We start from the raw sequence: 20,102 nt of genomic DNA, 5'->3' as shown, positions 1-20,102 counted from the left end.
AAAAAAAATGGTACTGATGAACCTAGTTGCAGGGCAGGAAGAAAGATGCAGACATAGAGAATGGGCTTGAGGACACGGGGTGGGAGGTGGAAGCTGGGGCCAAGTGAGAGTAGCATCGACATATATACACTACCAAATGTAAAATAGATAGCTAGTGGGAAGCAGCAGCATAGCACAGGGAGATCAGCTCGGTGCTCTGTGATGACCTAGAGGGGTGGCATAGGGAGGATGGGAGGGAGGCTCAAGAGGGAGGGGATGTGGGTCATATGTATGCACATGGTTGATTCACTTTGGTGTACAACAGAAACTAACAGTATTGTGAAGCAATTATACTTCAATAAATATCTAAAAAAAAATAAAATAAAACTGGCAAAAGAATATGCCAAATATAGCTTCAGATCCCTGACAAAACGTTAAATTATATTCATTATTTTTAAAATGCTTACCCTAGCCTAAAGTACTGAGATTATTTAATATAAATGAAATTGGCCCCAAATAGCTGATGTTTACTAACAAAGGTGAGGGAGAAAAGCTTACCTTCTCTGCTAAGAGCTCTCGTATCTTGCTCGCTTGAACTCTAAATTTCATGAGCTGGGACTCCAGGGCTACACATCGTTCTTTCCAATCTACTGGTCCTTCTGTCTCAGAAAGCTCTGCCATATTTATTCTAGGAAAGAAAGCATTCAAATGGCATAATATCAATTAGCATTCAGGATAATTCATCAAATCATTGAACACACATATTCTAATCACCATCTAACGATATCTAGACATAAGTTTTGAATTCTAAGATAAATTCCAGAACTGGTGACAGCTCATGGAAAGAACTTAGGGGAGACAAGAGGCCAGGGTTGGAGACCCAACTGGGTTACATAAACTTTCTGTTTAACTTAACCTTTCCATGTTTCAGCTTATCCAATCTAGAAAAAAGGGGGAATGTGGCAATAACAAACCATTCATCTCATGGGTAGGTTGTAAGGAACAAATTAAATACTGCTGTTCTTAACAACACTTTGGACAATATAACAGCACCACACAAACAGAGTATTGTCATTATTTTAGCTCTGCCCAAGAGCTGAGGTAAGATTTTTTTTAATCTGTCAGTTCATAATTTTACCATGTTCTTAAATTTACAGAATTATTACAGCTTTGATTCAATTGGTAGCATCACAGAATAACCTAAAGAAACTTCATATCAGTGCTACAATTATGGCTTAGACTTATATTATAATTATTACTTACCACCACCCTATATTTTTCCAGGTCCAGGCTGTCTTTCTTTTTTTTTTTTTTCATCTTTATCGGAGTACAATTGCTTTACAATGGTGTGTTAGTTTCTGCTTTATAACAAAGTGAATCAGTTATACATATACATATGTCCCCATATCTCTTCCCTAAGGCTGTCTTTCAAACCAAAAATCCTTTGGCATATTTAACTGGGCAAAGTATTATGACCCTAGACAAGTTTAGATAATTTTTATTTGGTGTAAGAAGAGAAAACATATAAACATGAAATTTAGAATCACCTACATTAAGTAAATCTGGATCAGTGTTTTCCATGATGCTAACCTTCCTTTTGGAGGAGATTAATCCTAGGGAGAAGCACGGTTAAGGGGAAGCCAAGAGGCAGGGGAACTGGTTTTGAAATTCTAAAGTGCAAAAAACTATTGCTTGACTTTGGAAGCACAATTATTTTTAGCTCTGGGATTCATAAAAGTAGTTTTAAATATCTGTTAATGTTTCATCAGACCATTTTCATAAATGGCTTGATAATGTATTTCTGAATTGCCCTTGCTATGAACTGACAAAATCTGCATTAGAAATGGCTCTTCAGGAGAAGCCAAGTCCTAATCATAGAATATATGTGACAGCAAACTCTCAGAACCCCAGGATAGAACTGCAGTTGAAGCGTATTATTCTGTTCTTCTGTTTTACAAAAACATGTCTCCCTCACAAATTAAGCAAGTTTATTTTCCCAATATTTAGTGTAATATAACCCCTTCTTAAATCTATATCAGTTTTTTAAATCTGCAAAAGATTATTTTCCTAGCATAAATATTGATTTGTGCTTAGATCAGCTTTCACATTAATACTTACATTATCACTCAATAATTTAGAAACAAATATAAGCAAAGTTATTCTACAAAGGCTACAACTTTATTAAGAGTTCCCCAACCATCTCAAAGCCTCCAGATGCTCCTAAATTCTAGCCATAATTTAAGGGAAACTTATTGTAGAGCTAGAAATTGTTCTCTTCATTTCTTCGTTTTCACAGAAGCCCCACCCCACTGTTTTATGAGTTTTTCCTAAGGATATTAGCCTTGTTAATGACCTTTTTTTCATTACTCACATCAGCATTTTCTATTAATGATTTAGAAGTAAATAAGGTAGTTTGTCAGTCACAAACTTTTTCTCAATTCTACTGCTATTTCATTTCTTTCCTCATTAGCTTTAGAGTGGACAAGGAATAAAATACAGATGAAATATTAAAAATAAAAAGCAGTCCTGAAATGGACATCCTTAAGTCTTGAACCATTCATATCACTGCACAGAAATATAGGGACACTCCTCTATCTTAAGCAACAAGAAGAGTCTATTTCATGTTGGTTAATTTTTGCACTACATTTAAAATAACCTGTTTATGTTCTACTGTAAAATTTCTACAGTTTTAAAAATAACAAACATATTTTTCAACAAATGAAAATCAATGTAATGAACCATATGAACAGAATAAAAAACAAAAACCATATGATCATTTCAACAGACGCAGAAAAAAACATTCAACAAAATCTAACACCCTTTTATGATAAAAACATTCAACAAACTAGCAATAGGAGTGAACTTCCTCAGCCTGATAAAGAGCATCCACGAAAGCCCACAGTTTATATCACACTTAATGGTAAATGACTGATCCGCCTAAGATCAGAAACAACATAAGGATGTCTGCTCTCGCCACTTCTATTCAACGTCATACTGGAGGGTCTGGCCAGTGCCAGAAAATAAAATAGAAAGCGCACAGATTGGAAAGGAAAAACTAAAACTATTTTTATTTTAAGATGTCATGGTCTTATTCATAGGAAATTCTAAGGAATCCATTAAAAAAAACTATTAGAACTATTTGAGTTCAGCAAAGTTTCAGGAAACCAGATCAATATACAAAAATCAATTGTTTTACTTTATACTTGCAAGGAAACTCCAGAAATGAAATCAAGAATATATTCCATTTACAATAGCATCAAAAAGAATTAAATACTTAGGAGTAAATTTAACAAAAGAAGTATAAGATTTGTACTCTGAAAACTACAAAACATCATTGATCAAGATGAAAAAAAATTAATTACAAAACATCATTGAAAGAAATTAAAGAAGACCTAAATAAATGGAAGATATCGCACATTCATGGATTAAAAGACTTAATACTGTGAGGATGGCAACACTTGCAAATGGATATTACACATTTAATACAATCCCTATCAAAATTCCAACTGCATTTTTTTGCAGAAACTGACAAGCTGATCCTATAATTCATATGGAAATTCAGGGAACCCAGAATAGCCAAAACAATCTTAAAAAGTTTTATGACTCACACACTCAACTTCAAAAATTACTACGAAGCTACAGTAATCAAGACTGTGTGGTACTGGCATAAAGACAGACATATATATAGATCAGTGGAATAAAATTACGAGTACAGAAATAAGGAAATAAGAAATAGGGATGGGGGGCAAAATAGGTGAAGGGGATCCAGTGGTACAAACCTCTTATATTAATTATATAATAGATAAGTCACAGGGATGTAATATACAGTATAAGGAATATGGTCAATGTACTAATTTTGTACAGGGACAGATGGTCACTAGACTTATCGTGGTGATCATTTCATAATGTATGCAAACATTAAATCATTATGTAGTATACCTGAAATTAACATAACATTGTACATCAACTATATTTCAATTAAAAATATCTGTTGCAGAAACTAACACACCATTGTAAAGCAATTATACCCCAATAAAGATGTTAAAAAATAAATAAGTAAATAAAAAATAAAGAAGGAAAAAAAAATCTGTAACAACCCTACTTCCAAATAAGATCATATTTTGAGATACTAGGGGTTAGGACTGCAATACACCCTTTTTGGTGGTGGGTGGGGGAGCTATTCAATCCATTAAAAAAAGTACAGAAATAAAACCTCACATTTAGAGAGAACTGATTTTTAACAAGGTGAAATGACTATTTTTTTTTAAATAAATGGTGCTAGACAACTAGATATCCACACGCAAAAGAATGAATTTGGACCCTGGCTGCATACCATATACAAAAATTAACCCCAAATGGATCAAAGACCTAGACGTAAGAGCCTAAGCTCTAAACTCATAGTAGATTAAATCGGCATAAGTCTTTGTGACCTTGAATAGACAATAGTTTCTTAGATATGACATCTAAAGCATAAGTAATCAAAGAAAAAAAAGGTAAATTTAACCTAAAAAGAAAAACTTTTGTGCTTCAAAGGACACAATCAAGAAAGTGAAAAGATAACCCACAGAATGGGAAGAAATATTAACCAATCACATTATCTGATAAGCGACTTGTATCCAGATTATATAAAGGACTCTTACAACTCATCAATAAAAAATCCAGTTAAAAAGTAGGCAAAGGAGGGCTCCCCTGGTGGTACAGTGGTTGGGAGTCTGCCTGCTGATGCAGGGGATGTGGGTTCGTGCCCCGGTCCGGGAAGATCCCACATGCCGCGGAGCGGCTGGGCCTGTGAGCCATGGCCGCTGGGCCTGCGCGTCCGGAGCCTGTGCTCCGCAACGGGAGAGGCCACAACAGTGAGAGGCCCGCGTCCCGCAAAAAAAAAAAAAAAGTAGGCAAAGGATCTAAAGAGATATTTCTTTAAAGAAGATATACAAATGGACAATAAGCACAAGAAAAAATGCTCAACATCATTAGCTATAAGGGAAAATGCAAATCAAAACCACAATGACTTCCCACTGCATACTAAATAGGATGGTTATAATAAAAACGACATGTAATAACAAGCGTTGGTGAGGATGTAGAGAAATCTGAACTCTTATACACTGCTGTTGAGAATGTAAAAATAGTACAGCTGCTTTGGAAAGTAGTTTAACAGCTCCTCAAAAGTTTTAACATAAAGTTACCATATGACCCAGCAACTCCAATGTTAACTCCAACTTTTTAACATAAAGTTACCATATGACCCAGCAACTCCAATGTTAACTCCAACTTTTTAACATAAAGTTACCATATGACCCAGCAACTCCAATGTTAAGTACATACCCAAGAGAACTGCATACCTAAGTCCACACCAAAACTTGTACACAAATGTTAACAGCATTATTATTCAAACAGCCAAAAAGTGGAAACAAACCAAGTGTCCTTCATCAGATGAATGGATAAACAAAATGTGGTATATCCACACAATGGAATCTCATTCAGCCACAAAAAAAGGAATAAAGCACTAATACATGCTACAACAATGGATGAACCTTGAAAACATTACCCTAAGTGCCTAGTGAAAGAAGCCAGACACAAAAGGCAACATACTGTATGATTCCATTTATATAAACCAGGCAAATCCCAAGAGACAGAAAGTAGCTTAGTGGTTGCCAACAACAGTGAAGAGAGGGCAATGGTGATCAACTACTAATGGGTTTGGGGTTTCTTTCTTTTTTTTTTTTTTTTTAAAAAACATGTATTTATTTATTTATTTTTGGCTGCGTTGGGTCTTCGTTGCTGCGCACGGGCTTTCTTTAGTTGCAGTGAGCGGGGGCTACTCTTCGTTGCGGTGTGCAGGCTTCTCATGGCTGTGGCTTCTCTTGTTGCAGAGCACGGGCTGTAGGCACACGTGCGAGTTGTGACTCGCGGGCTCTAGAGCACAGGCTCAGTAGTTGTGGCGCACAGGCTTAGCTGCTCCACGGCATGTGGGATCTTCCTGGACCAGGGCTCAAACCCGTGTCCCCTGCATTGGCAGGCGGATTCTTAACCACCGTGCCACCAGGGAAGTCCCTGGGGTTTCTTTCTTAAGTGATGAAAATATTCTAGAATTAGTGCTGTTGGTTGCACCATCTTGTGAATATATCAAAAACCACTGCACTGTACACTTTAAAAAGGTAACTTTCATTTGTGAATTATACCTTAATTATAAAGAGCATATATTTACAAATGAGTGAAGAAAAAGTAACAGTTTAAGTGGATGTATATTAATAATCTATTGTTTGTGGTTATCCCTGCTGAGAATTCCACCATTAACCGGAACAATTTAGAGTTAATTGTTAATCTCAAATATGACAAGTATCAGACATATATTTTACCAAGAGTACTGTGCTATGAAAATGACACATCAAATAAATTCTGTTAAACACACCTATTCATTTCTATAGTTATACTAATTACATATTTTTACAGTGAAGTAGCAAAACCTTAAGAACATTATTGGCATTTAATGTCTGCATTCCCAATTACTGGAGTCATAATTTTAAAAATTCAAAACTACAGATTGGTTAGCTAATGGTCTATCCTGAGGTCTAGATACCTGATTTCCTCATTTCATTCTGTAATTTCAGTTAATATAAAGTAACTGCTGCGTTAATGCACCATCTTGAGTAAAGCTTCTAATTTTGAACAATATCCACCATCCTTTTCCATTACTACTGATTTTATAGAGCCTAATGATATAGCTTTGGGAGCTATACCATTTGCTAAATAAACATCATTTCTACATTTTGAATTTGAAAGTAATCTAATTTTACTGCAGCGGACAGGAAAAAGTCTTGGTTTCCCAAATACCCCAGTGACTTTGGGAAACATTTACTGACACGAAATAAACTGTTTACGATTGTGGAGTGAATGCTCTTTTCTCTGAATCTTTGACTTCCTGTTTCTCTTCCAAATCCCTAAAGGGAAAGAAAAAGAATAGAAAGAGTTCATCTACTTAGGCTTCCCCTGATGAAGCCCAAGGTAGCCACTCATATTCTTTAATTCTCTCCTCTTAAGGGACAGCTTAACTTGGCCCGGTGAGAGAGAGACAAAGACAGAGACAGAGAGACAGACAGAGACAGACAGACAGACAGACAGAGAGGTGTGTGTGTTTCTAAAGCAGAGAAGATGTCTTTCTTGACCACACTGAGGCTTGCCTTGTTTAAGCAACCTCCCGACCACCACCCAGCACCACTTGGGCAAAGCCTGCCCTTCAGTAGCACTGCTCAGAACCCGTGCTCCTCACTCCAGAGCTCCTCAGGGACACACACAGCTGTGTGGTCGAGGCTTGCGACTGGCATTTTCACAAAGAAAGCAGTGACCTGCAGGTAGCACAGCACTAGGACTTTTCCAGCATTAATGTTTCAACCTCTCTTTCCACTGCGTTTCGCACGTCAAAAATTTTGGCTGAAATGTTCCATCTTTTAAAAAGTGGTCGAATAACTTGAGGGACAGCGCAGTTTCATGGTAGGTCACCTAAGGGCACTTTGACATTCTGGCAACCCGAGGTGTAGAAAATGGTTCTTTAAAGTTTTGAGAAGTTTCGCCCCCGAGATCACAGTGGGGCTCCCAGAAGCGGAGGCCGAGCCGCAGCATCCCTAACTGCGTGGGCCACTCAGCGCGGGGACGCGCAGCAGCGCCGTGTGCCCCCCTGACTGCCCGCGCCGCGCCACAAACCTGGGCCCCGACTTTTCAAACAAAATGTCACGGGAGACCAGTGGGCTAGGAGCCGCTGGCCACCGCTCCCAGACGAGACCCCAGTCCTGCTAGCAGCAAGGGGAGCGACGTGGAGTGCGGAGGCTGCGGCGGGAGGCGCGGAGTTGAGTCCGGTGCCAGCCCGCTCCATCCCCGGGTCCCGGCCCTCCGGATCAGCCCGCCGCCCCCATCCTCCGCGCGACGCGCCCACCCGGGACGGCGCGCTCTAGAAGGGGCGGGGATCCCCGGGCACCGGAGTCTCTGGGGTCGCCCTTCGGCTCCCGGCCAGTCTCATCTGCCTACCTCTGCGCTGGCCCCCGGGGGAAGCACCCGCTGTCCTGGGTGCGTCTGGTGCGGGTTTCCTGCGGCTCTCAGCCTGCGCCCGCCTCACACCAAGCCCGGAGCGGGCGAGGGACAGGGTACCGCCTCCTCCCCGGACCGGCGGCCGTGGTAGCCAATCAGAGACCTCAGTCGACCTCCTGACGTCACCTGGGGGTGTGGCCATGGCTTTGACTACTCCTAGTCCCTATCCCAGGAGGGAGTTCTGTCCAGGAGTCTCTATCCCTGGCCTTTGGCACACTTAGAGCTCAGAGCCTGTTGTAGCGCTCACCTCCTTTCCATTCCCTCTGCCTCGACTCGGCATCCTCCTGTGTGGTCTCCCAGCCTGAAGTGTCTCCTCTTACCAGTCTCTCCTTCAACCTCTGGCCAGATTAACTGTCCTTAAGTGCGGTTTTGATGTACACCCTGACAAAGACCTTCATTGGCTTCCTTTTGCTTAAGTTACCAAGAACAGATCCCTTAGTGTAGCATTCATAGCTTCCAACCTACCTTTGTCAGGTTTATTATTTACAGCTGCCCTTCACACACCTGAGACTGTTGCTGTGCACTTCCCCACCCCAGGGAAGTCCATTTGGAACATTTACCTACTATTTCCTACGTCCACCTTTAAAAGTTCTAACTATCCTCTAAGACACAGCTCAAATCATCTTCTGCTTGTAACCATGCTTGTCGCCCCACCTAGCAGTAATCCCTTCTCTTGTTTCTGCTCCCTGAGCATTTACATTTTTTTCTCCTCTTGGCACTTAGCTCATTCTGCCTTGTGTAAGATTCCTTACCTCCCCATTAGACTGTGAGCTCTTTGAAACCAGGGATTTGTTTTCTTTCTTTTCGTATCCTCCTCAGCACCTAGCACAGCGCATTGCATGAGTAAGTAAGTGATAATTTTGACATAATTGGATTTTACATCCCAAGATGGGGTCTGGAGAGGCCAATCCCAGGGTTAAAAAAAAAAGAGAGAGAATTCTGAATGTTATGGGTAATCCTTCCCCAGGTCACAAAGCTAGGTCAGACAAATTACTCCCATTGGTTCACAGTTGGCCAATAGAAAGTGCAGGAGGCTTTTTTCAGTACAATCTTTTTTTTTTTTCCTTAAGCTTATCTCACCTTATATAGAAAAAGCACAAAGCAGATAAAGATTTACAAAGTTCCACAGAGGGAAGGCAATAAACGAATAAGACTAAAAGGCCAGCAAGTGAGTATCAGGCTTCCATGTTTCTTCCAGATGAGCACTAGTTTTGGACTGGATCCCAGACTACCCCCACACATCAAATTCCTTTTGCCTTCTGTGGGAGCTGATGATGCATAGCATATGAAAAACTGTCTCCAAACAGCTTTGGCAAACAAGCAGGCTGGACTGGGCTTATTTTATAGAGCACACAGGAGTTAAATAAACAAAGTTTAAATAACTTGCAAAATTTAACACAGCAAATCAGTAGAGACCAAAGAGCTTAGTTCAGGAGAAAGAGAAAGAATGCCAAAATAGAATCACTTCCGTTTGTGAGTCAGAATACTAAATAGACTAAGAGAGCTGAGTGAATAAAGTCACTCATGGAAAGAAGCTTTCTAAACACGGCTGCCACTCTTGTAAGGCTCTGCCGACATTTGCTTACTGTCACCTTTTTCTAGAAACATGACAAACTGAATTTGGCTCTGGAGAACACAGTGGAACGGCATCCTGTTTCTGGTTGTGCTAAGAAAAATACATGAACAGTGGAATATTATTTAGCAATAAAAAGAAAAGTACCTTTAAATGCTACAACATGGATAAACCTTGAAAACATTATGCCAAGTGAAAGAAGCCAGTCACAAAAGACCACGTTTTGTGGGATCCCATTTACATGAAATGTGCAGAATAGGCAAATCTATAGAGACAGAAAGTAGATTAGTGGTTATGAGGGGTGGGGAGGATAGGAGTGATGGCCAAGGAGAGAGGGGTTTCTTTGGGGGAAATGAAAACATTCTAAAATTTGTGGTGATGATTGTGCAACTCTGGGAATATACTAGAGACTATCGACGGGTACAGTTTAAATGAGTGAATTGTATGTTATGTGAATTATATCTCAATAGAGCTGCTCTTTAAAAAATACATGCTGAATTTTATGTTTTCATATTAAGTAGGAGCAGTTGGAAAATATCTCTGACCAGCCCTCATGAATGTTCATGGCACTATATACATTTGTCGCATAGTACTTACCTTAGTTGTATTTACCTTAAGGTAGTATTTATCTTAGTTGACAGTTGAGCTCAGGTGTGAAGCCAGGCAAGAGCAAAGAGTTAATGAGGAGAGCATCCCAAGTCATGGGAGCCACAGGTGCCAGGCCCTGCAGTGAGGAGGAGCCTGAGACATTGAAAAGACTGAATGAAGGCCAGTGAGGCAGGGGTACAGTGAGGCATAGGGAGCAAGGGGACGAGTAGAGCAGGACGAGGCTGCAGAAGAAAGAGGGTCAGACCGTGTGGGCCCTTGAAGAAACAGGGCTTCTCAAACTTCAGTGGGGATCTTGTTAAAACGCATGTTCAGACTCAATAAGCCTGGGCTGGGGACCAAGAGTCTGCATTTCTCATAAGTCCCAGGGACGTGCTTTGAGTAGCAAGGCTGTGACAACATTATTCCAAGAGCCCTAAGAATCCACTCAAGTTTTTTAAACAGGGACGTGATAAGATCAGATGTGGCAAGTTACGGAGAGTGGATTAGAAAAGAGCAAGAGTGGATTCAATGTATTTCAGTTAGCCCGGTGAGAAGTGGTGGCAGCTGGGGAGTGGTGGTGATGGAAAAAAGCAATGGGGGACCAAAGCTGTGCTTTAGGAAGCTCTATCTAGTGTGCTGGAGAGAATAGCTAGAGGGAGGAACAATTAGGAGGCTAAGAGAACAGTTCAATGAACATCTGAAGTAGGGTGCTCATGGTGAGAATGAAATGGAGGCCATGGTGGGAATTAGATTCTGGGTAGAACAGATAAAAATAGTAAACAAATATGAGGCACTTACAATGCATAGGGAGCTGTTCCAAGTGCTTTAGCATATATAATCTAAGGAGAGTCCTATGATATAAGTACAATCGTTATTCCCATCTGACAGATGGGGCAATCGAGGTACACAGTTTAAATAACTGTCACAAGGTTGTACAGACATTAAGTAGCAGAACTGGGAATTCTGGCTTCACAGTCATCTCTACTGCACCTCAATTTCTTTCAAGAAATTGAATCTTCAAGTTCTGAAAACTGATTAGAGCATAGGGACGTGAGGCTCTGGGAGGCTCTGAGTACCTGGGAAATGATGGTCCCACTATCCAAAGTAGAGAAGCAAGGAGAAGAAGGAATTAGTTTAGGGGAAGAAGAATGAGATCTGTCTTGGATGAGCTGAGTGCAACCTGAAGTGCCTTTGAAATATCCAGGAGGAGAGAGCCAGCAGGAAATTAGTCAGACTGAGTTGAGGACAAAGGCTTGGGTTTGAGTATACATTTCAAGGTAATCTGCACAGAGGGGAGATTTTTGTAAATTGCAGAATGATTGCTGACCATATAGCCACTTGGCATACTGGGAACAGGAGCAGAGAAGTTGAAGGAAGCAGGGATAAGGGAGCTGGGTAAATACTAGGAAAGAAGAGTCTGGCTCTTTAATCCAACTACACATAAAATCCAAAAAGAAACAAGGGAAAGGAGACACTGGCCCCACTAGAATGAGCATATGGCTTCCGGAACAGAGATATTGGAAACCCCAGTTCAGAAAGTACATGTCCCAGCACTTGGGGAAATGTAACAAAGACAAGGAGAAGAAGATTGGGAAAAAGAAATAGGGCTTGTAGGATCAAGCTCTTACTGGCTGACTAGGGTACAAAGTGGGGTATAGGCCCAGGCACCCCAACCTGTTTACCTGCAACTCAGGAGACTAGCAAACTCCGGACACCAAAGTGTCCCTAGAATCAGGGAGACAGACAAACAACCTGGCCCTCCTAGAGGGGTGAACAGGAAGATGACCTGTCTGGTGTGTCCCCAGTACCCAGGGCATAACAGCCTGTTCAGTCCTTTGGGGCTGAATGAAGGCAGCCTCACCAGGTGAGCTGGGCCCCCTCTATCACAGACTGGTGTGGGCAGCAGGTTGTAGGTGAGGCCAGGCAAAGGCCAAGACTGGTGGAGGTGAGAGTTTAATGGGCACTGGTAAGGCCACAGAGAGAGCAAGCATGCACAGAGGAAAAAGAAAAGAGCTAGGGCAGAGCTTTGCGGACCACTTATTTTAAGGCAAGTGAAAGGAGAAGCAGACCATTGAAGCAGATTGAGGGGGATAGTCAGCAATGACTTGGTCAGGACCCATGAAGTTACAAAAAAAAAAAGAAAAAGACACCACACATGAGAGTCACACAGGAAAACAGTGACCCAAACCATATAGAAAAACATTAAATGTGAACAGAGGATTTACTGTATTTGCGCTCATTACCTACCAGGTAGAGGCAGCTATTCTGGTCCAGATACTCACTACAGCTAATAACTAAAACTTTTCCCTCTCTTTTTACAGTGCATAAAGGGACAGCTTAAGCCAGAAGTAAAGGAACAGAAAACACAGCAAAACTGACCACAACATCCCCTGACAATGACAATTAAAGACACATTATAAGGACATTATTATGTGCCTTGGGCTAACTGTAAAATCATTGCCTATGGAATATAGTATGGATGTTTCAGAAAACCTGGCAGGGTGACTGAACAGGTATTTGATTGCCACTGAATGAAGTACAAGCCTAATGTGTTTGATGGGTATTGGAAGCTTGCATGGAGCATTTATTTGAAGAATAGCAGATACATAGCAGGAAAATCCTAAGAGTTGAGGTGAGAAGGAGTGGGCAGATGGAGCAAGGGAAATGTAAAAATGAGAGAGGGCTATATGTAGAAACAGAAGAGAGGCAGTATCTCACTGAATTCAAGAGGTGGGTTCGCTTTGAGCCTAGCTGAAATAATGTGAAATGGCTTGGCAACAGCATTTTGAACCAACAATTGAATCAAAGTAATTACCTGCATTCTTGTTTTCAATAAGTCTTTTCCTTTACTTAACCAAATTCATATGGTGGACCGGGACTTTGAACTTTAGTGCTGTGTTACCCTGTTACTTATGCAAATCAATACAGAAACTTTTTTTAAAAAGTTCCCCATAGTCACTTTTGTCTTATACTGTTTCCTGATTATAAAAGCAATATAAATTAATTTTCTTTGGAAAATATAAAAAGATATAAAAAAGAAAACTAAAATTACCCACCATCCATCATCACTCTTTTTCTTTTTTTCTCTCATCATCAAACTTTTCCCGTAATGATAGTCCCTTATAAGATTATGCTGAATTTATACTTTTTAATCTTTTACACTTAAGATTTTGTGAGCATTTTATCTTTTTTAAAATTCTTATTTTATATTGGAGTATAGGTGATTTAAAATGTTGTGTTAGTTTCAGGTATACAGCAAAGTGATTCAGTTGTACATATACATATATCTATTCTTTTGTGAGCATTTTCTTTGTCATTGTGTATTATTTGAAAACATTTTTAAGGACTGGTTAATACTCTACCATAAGATTTTACCCCAATTTATTTAACCATTCTCTTATTATTATACAATTAACTTATTTCCAATTTTTCACTAGTATAAAAAACAACGTAACTATTTCAATATTTTCATGTTTCCCTAATATAATAACCTTTTGGAAGACTTTATTTTTTATTTTTAAAATTTTTATTTATTTTATTTATTTTTGGCTGCATCAGGTCTTAGTTGTGGCAAAAGGGATCTTCATTGAGACATGCAAGATCTTTCGTTGCGGTGTGTGGGCTTCTCTCTAGCTGTGGCGTGTGGGTTTCTCTTCTCTAGTTGTGGCGAGCAGGCTCCAGGGCATGTGGGCTCTGTAGTTGTGGCGTGAGGGTTCCAGAGTGTGTGGGCTCTGTAGTTTGCAGCACGTACGTTCTCTAGTTGAGGCGCGAGCTCAGTAGTTGTGGCACGTGGACTTAGTTGCCCTGCGGCATGTGGGATCTTAGTTACCTGACCAGGGATGGAACCCACATCTCCTGCATTGTAAGGCGGACTCTACCACTGGACCACCAGGGAAGTCCCTGGAAGACTTTTTAATAACAGTTTTATTGAGATACAATTCACATACTGTACAATTTACCTATTGAAAGTGTACAATTCAGTGGTTTCAGGTATACTCACAGATTTGTGTAACCATCACCATAATCAATTCTAGAACATTTTCATCAATTCAAAAAGAGCCTCAATATACTTTAGCCATCACCTTCCAATCCCTCCTCCACATCAGACCTAGGCAACTACTAATCCACTCTCTGCTCCTACAGATTTGCCTATACTGGGCATTTCATATAAATGGAACAATACAATATGTTATCTTTTGTGACTGGCCTTTTTCAATTACCATAATGTTTTTAAGATTTACCTATGTTATAGAATGTATCAGCAATTCATTCCTTTTTATGGATAAATACTATTCCATTGAGTTGGATATATTACCTTTTGTTTATCCATTCACCTGGTGATGGACACTTGGGTTGTTTCTACTTTTTGGCTATTAGGAATAATGCTGCTATGAACATTTGTGTACAAGTTTTAGTGTGGACTTAGGTATTCAATTCTATTGGAAGAATTGCAGCAACTCTTGGCATTGGAGTTGCTGGGTCATATGGTAACTTTATGTTTAACCTTTTAAGGAACTGCCAGACTGTTTTGCAAAGTGGCTGCACAATTTTACATTCCCACCAGCAGTGACTGAGGGTCCCACTCTCTCTACATCATCACCAGCACTTGTTATTATTTATCTTTTTGATTATAGCCATCCTAATGGCTAAAGTAGTATCTCATTGCCTTTTTGATTTGCATTTCTCTAATGACTAATGATGTCGAACATCTTCTCATGTGCTTTTTGGTCATTTGTATATCTCCTTTGGAGAAATATCTATTGAAGTATTTTGCCCATTTTTCAATTGAGTTATTTGTCTTTTTATTATTGAATCATAAGGTTTATATTCTAGATACAAGTCCCTTACCAGATATAGGATTTGCAAATGTTTTCTCCAATTTTGTGGGTTGTCTTCTCACTTTCTGGAAGATGTCCTTTGAAGAAAAATAAAATTAATTTAGACAAAGTCCAGTTTATCAGTTTTTTCTTTTGTTGTTTGCACTTAGGCATATGGGTAGGGCATGGACAGTCTCTGCCCTATGACCTACACGTATGGTAGTACTGAAAATTAAAATATATATTTGCTATTCACATTCATAAATTTCATATCAAGAGCACCACAACATCAGACTTTGGTGATATCATAATAGTTATAATTTGTGTCATTAACACAGTGTCTATTTTTTCCAGTTTCCTTCAGGCCAACTCATCCATGAGGCAAAATAGACACAGTGCTCAGTGTCCACAATACCTTTAATGGCCCATGAAAATATTTTAACTTTAAAATCCAAAGAAAAAAATGAACTTTGTGGTCAAAGAAATGTTTTAACACACAGTATTAATACATTCATTTTCATACCAACGCAGTGGTAAAATATCACTTTCAATGTGTTTTTCCTGAGGAAGGAGCCTACAAAGGCAAAAGTGTCAGGTCTAGGAAAGTAGTAATATGAAAATGCGAGGAATTTGGTTTTGCTCCTGAGAGAGAAAAGAAAAGAGAGGGACCAAGAAGGCAGATGGCACAATGGCAGAGAGATGGCACGGCATACGGTAAAGGGGCAATGAGAAATCCCAGGGGATGGTGTGGCCAAAGGCTTTTTAAGAACAGGAAGTCTACTGTGTGATTTTAGGTTATTTGCTCTATGATGCATGGTGTGGCTTCTCTCAGGAGCCTCAAATCTTTTGCAATGCCTGCAAGGCTCATAAATGCTTTGCATAAGTAAGAGGATGGGACCAAATTTCACATCTGACACGTAGGGCAGAAACACAACAGAAAAACAGGAGCCCAGAGGCAAAGTGACCATAAGGATATCAGCCTCCAGAGAAATTACAAAAATCTTCAGTGTGCCTTAATTCTTCCACAGCTATGGAATTGGGTGAAGTGGGGGATTGGGCTGCAAGGAGAGGAGACTGGGTCAAATCGATACAGACTAAGAGGGCCTAGCTGACATCTAGTTAAATTTAGCTTTCAGTATATATGTATACACATACATAATTGAAGCCTAAGTAGATTTATTATTTTCTTTAAGTTTTTACTTTAGAAATAATTCCAGACATAAAGAAGAGTTGCAGGAATAAAAACTGTACAGAGAAGACTCATATGGACTTTACTTATTATCACTTTACTTATATATTTTGCCTCATTTGTTTTATACCCACTTACTTTTACCTCTTTACACCCACTTGCTGAGACATCATGGTTCCCCATAGTATGTGTCCATCTTAGCTGCAGTAAACCCAACTTGTTTAACTACAAGTGTGTTCCTGGTGGTCTCTGGCTGTAGGGAGTTGACTTAAGTAAATGTTCCACCAAGATTCAGTGGAAGCCCTCAGCACCACACACAGGACCCTCAACCCAGTAATCCTGAGTGTATCTGAGAGCCCTGTGTCTCTACCTGCACATACTAAATTGAGCTCCAGTATTTCACTGAAGCCCTTCAGTGTTGGGTTTATTTTGTTTTCATAGGAATAAGATCCCTTAAGATTTTTTTTAAAAACCTAACCAGTTTTGTGTTGCTCTTTGGCAAAATTATTTTCTAGCCAACACCTGCTTCTGCTTGACAAGCATTTTGAATGTTGTTTGTAAAAGGAAAACTCTACAGGGAGAGGATCTAAACTTTCTTCCCTCGCAGAGAGAACACAATTAGCTTTTTAAAAGAACAATTTCATATTTGTAGGGAGAAGAAATCTATAAGTTCATCCTGAGCAAGCCTCGAGGACTAAGGAGTTCAAAGTTCTCCACAGACCAGCTTAAAAAGTTTAAATGAACTTTTCCATGGGTCACCTTTACAGACCTTATCAGGACTTCTTCCTCAGTCTTGTCTTTGTTTCCCTGAGAACCGCTGTGTTTAATTTCACCTGCAGTGAATCAGGAGACTCTGTTCAGCTCTGGATTAGCTACAGTTGGCCTTTGGCCAAGCTCCGGAGACAGTTAGCCAAGCACCGTCCTTACGGAGCATTCCATTCTCGGGGCTTTTCTCAGTATAAAACTGCACCTCTTCCAGACTAAACACCTGCTGCCTTCCTGTTTTCGCTTTATATACAAACTTGTACACTTGACTTTCTAACTGGCACAGTTTCACGAGGGACAGTTTGGAATGCGGTGGCCAATAAAGGGAACTTTTGACGTGAACAAGGTTGTTCATTTGAGAAGTGCCTCAGAACAAAAAAAAAGAAGAAACTTTCTTAAGAAGATTGTCTTGTTTGTCTAAAAGAGAAAAGTTTGTCTAGCTTAAGAAATATCCCCCCCCTTTTTTTTTGTAACTTACAGATTAATGATATCTGATGTTCTCATTTATAGCTGGATAGAAATTTTTAAGGATTCAAGTTCTGTCAAAACCAACAGCACATCACTCTTGTATGTGTATATACATCACATTTATTTTTCTGTATCTAACCTTTCTTCCCCTCCTTACTGAGGGAATATAATTAGCTTTTTTAAAAAATGTTTTTTGTATTTATCTGATGACAGCTCCCTCACATTTTTTCTGTTTCTTTTCCTCTCTTTTTCCTTCTCTTGGGAAACTTTAAAGATGAATTAATTTAAAAGACGCATCAGTTGTTATGTGCTCACTCTAGGAGTATAGTCCAGGTAAGCGGTCAAAAAGATCTAAAAGAAAAAAAAAGTTATTAAACCATGTTTCTCTTTATTGACACTAAAGAGTATATTTACATATTAGCCTGCATAACATCTATACTATAGGAAGAAAAGCCTTCAACTTTAAGTTAAAAGAAGAATTTTTGTCATGATTGAGTCTTTAAAAATTAGTTTACCCTATAAAAATAGTCAGTTAAGACCATTTAATCACATTTCTTGTGATTCAAACATCTTAAATTTCCCATATTGGTTTTATGAATTAAATAAATTGCCACTGTTTCCATAACTTGTTTTAAGTAAAAAATTATACATGTAAAATCGTATTCAGCTAATTGGAATGATGATCAATGTCTGTTCAAAGGGTTTAGTTTTATGAAGTTCGTACAGTGTTACAAATCATAAGGATTTAATGTGTTAGCTAAATTATGATTTCCAGATCTTTAACTTTAAAACCTTAGACAAATGACTAAGTTAATTAATAAAAAATCTTTGGATGCAGAGACAGTTCCTAAAAAAAGAAACACAAAAATTGGTCACTAAACAAAATTTTAAGTTACCTTATTACTTAAATTGACAATAGATAAACAAAATTTGCAAATACATTTAAATGATATTACTCACACACCCACAACTTCGTTATTTTTGCCTCCTCAGATTTGTTAGAATTATATGAAATAAATGCTAAAGGATAAAAACAGATTTTGTTTTTCAATTTTCTAGTTTTCTTTCGTGTCTGAGGAAAGTAAAGTTGGTTACCTTGGTTAAATATGGCAATTAATATAATTGTTTAATTACACTACATACAAAAATATTTTTAAAATACAAATATATATACAATGATAATACATATGATTTTTTGTTTTTTATTAAGAAAGTTATAGTTTGTTCAGATGGCAAATTTACTATGCTATATAAATTGTTTTATCTACTACTGTTAGTTATATTTTAAAATATAAAGACTTCAAATTAAGATCTATTTTAATATTTATATATCTGTTTAAGTATGTGGGATTGAGTACATATTAATGCATATCAATAAGTCCTTTAGGTACTTCCCTAGTGGTCCAGAGGTTAAGACTTCACCTTCCAATGCAGGAGGTGCAGGTCCAATCCCTGGTTGGGGAGCTAAGATCCCACATGCCTTGGGACCAAAAAAAAAAGCAAAACATAAAAAAGCAGAAGCAATATTGTAACAAATTCAATAAAGATTTTAAAAATGGTCCACATCAAAAAAAAAAATCTTAAAAAGAAAAAATAAGACCTTTACTGCAAATTGTTACATGAATAATACACATAGGGAGTAAAAATAGAATTTGGATCTTTTTTCTATAAAATTAATGTTATTTTATGTACAGATCAGTGGAGATCAGAAAATTATTTTGCTAACTTTTGGTACTTCTTGACACAGTTTTAAATCATTTTTCAAGAGTCTTTACTTTTGAAAAAAAGTTGAATTCCTATCAACCATTGTTGCTTATTGCTATGTTTTTAGAACTTCGCTGCAAGTTGTTTTGTCTTTAGGTATTTATGAATCTGCCTCTTTAATCACTCTCGATGTTGCCTTTCCTAAATTCAGCCCTCAAATTCAGAATAATAGAACTGTTAAAATGCCTTTTACGCCTGAGCTATCTTTCAGTTCCCTAAAATGACTCGTAGGTAGCACAAAGATTTGCTCCATCCGTCAGTAAAAGAAAGGAAAATAGGAATGATTAGGTTTGTCTAAAATTCTCCAAATTTTAGTTAATTAAAAACCTTCCCTGGTGGCGCAGTGGTTAAGAATCCGCCTGCCAATGCAGGGGACACGGGTTCGAGCCCTGGTCCGGGAAGATCATGGTCCGGGAAGATCATGTGGCCTGCAATCCACAGCTATTGAGACTGCATGCCACAACTACTGCAGCCCGTGTGCCTAGAGCCTGTGCTCCATAACAAAGAGAAGCCACCACAATAAGCCCGCGCACCGCAACAAAGAGTAGCCCCCACATGCGGCAACTAGAGAAAGCCCATGCACAGCAACAAAGACCCAACGCAGCCATAAATAAATTACTTAATTAAAAAAAAAACAACCTGTATGAGTTCTTTTGTTTAACAAATTTAGAATTAAAAAAAAACTGACAATAAAAAGAGAGTTTATCTTCTAATGCAAATTATACTTAAGTAAAATATATTTCTTAAATAAAAATACTTTCTATGATTGGATACTTTTCAAGTTTAAAGAAAAAAAATGACATGCTCACGTACAAGCACAAAGACTGGTACAATAACTGCCTATCAAAATGTGTCTTCCAGGGCTTCCCTGGTGGTGCAG

At 38.8% G+C, this 20,102-nt stretch overlaps 1 protein-coding gene across 5 annotated transcripts in view; it reads right to left on the bottom strand.

The window, feature by feature from the left end:
* The window catches only part of PLEKHH2 (pleckstrin homology, MyTH4 and FERM domain containing H2), a 107,741-nt gene extending 99,665 nt beyond the window's left edge, over positions 1-8,076 (bottom strand). For all 5 annotated transcript variants that reach the window (XR_003004298.1, XM_024753606.1, XM_024753607.1 and 2 more), the window contains exons 1-2: positions 7,999-8,076; positions 538-667 (exon numbers count right to left, since the gene is read on the bottom strand). Coding sequence is in view for 4 of the 5 variants with exons in the window: in XM_024753606.1 (XP_024609374.1) it covers positions 538-660 (123 nt within the window). In the remaining variant the exon portion in view is untranslated. The remainder of the gene's footprint in view (positions 1-537; positions 668-7,998) is intronic.
* Positions 8,077-20,102: the final 12,026 nt, after the last annotated feature.

This window comes from Neophocaena asiaeorientalis, unplaced genomic scaffold (genome assembly GCF_003031525.2).
Source record: "Neophocaena asiaeorientalis asiaeorientalis breed wild unplaced genomic scaffold, Neophocaena_asiaeorientalis_V1.1 scaffold171, whole genome shotgun sequence".
Classification (NCBI taxonomy): domain Eukaryota; kingdom Metazoa; phylum Chordata; class Mammalia; order Artiodactyla; family Phocoenidae; genus Neophocaena; species Neophocaena asiaeorientalis.
This window is presented reverse-complemented; position numbering and strand designations above follow the sequence as displayed.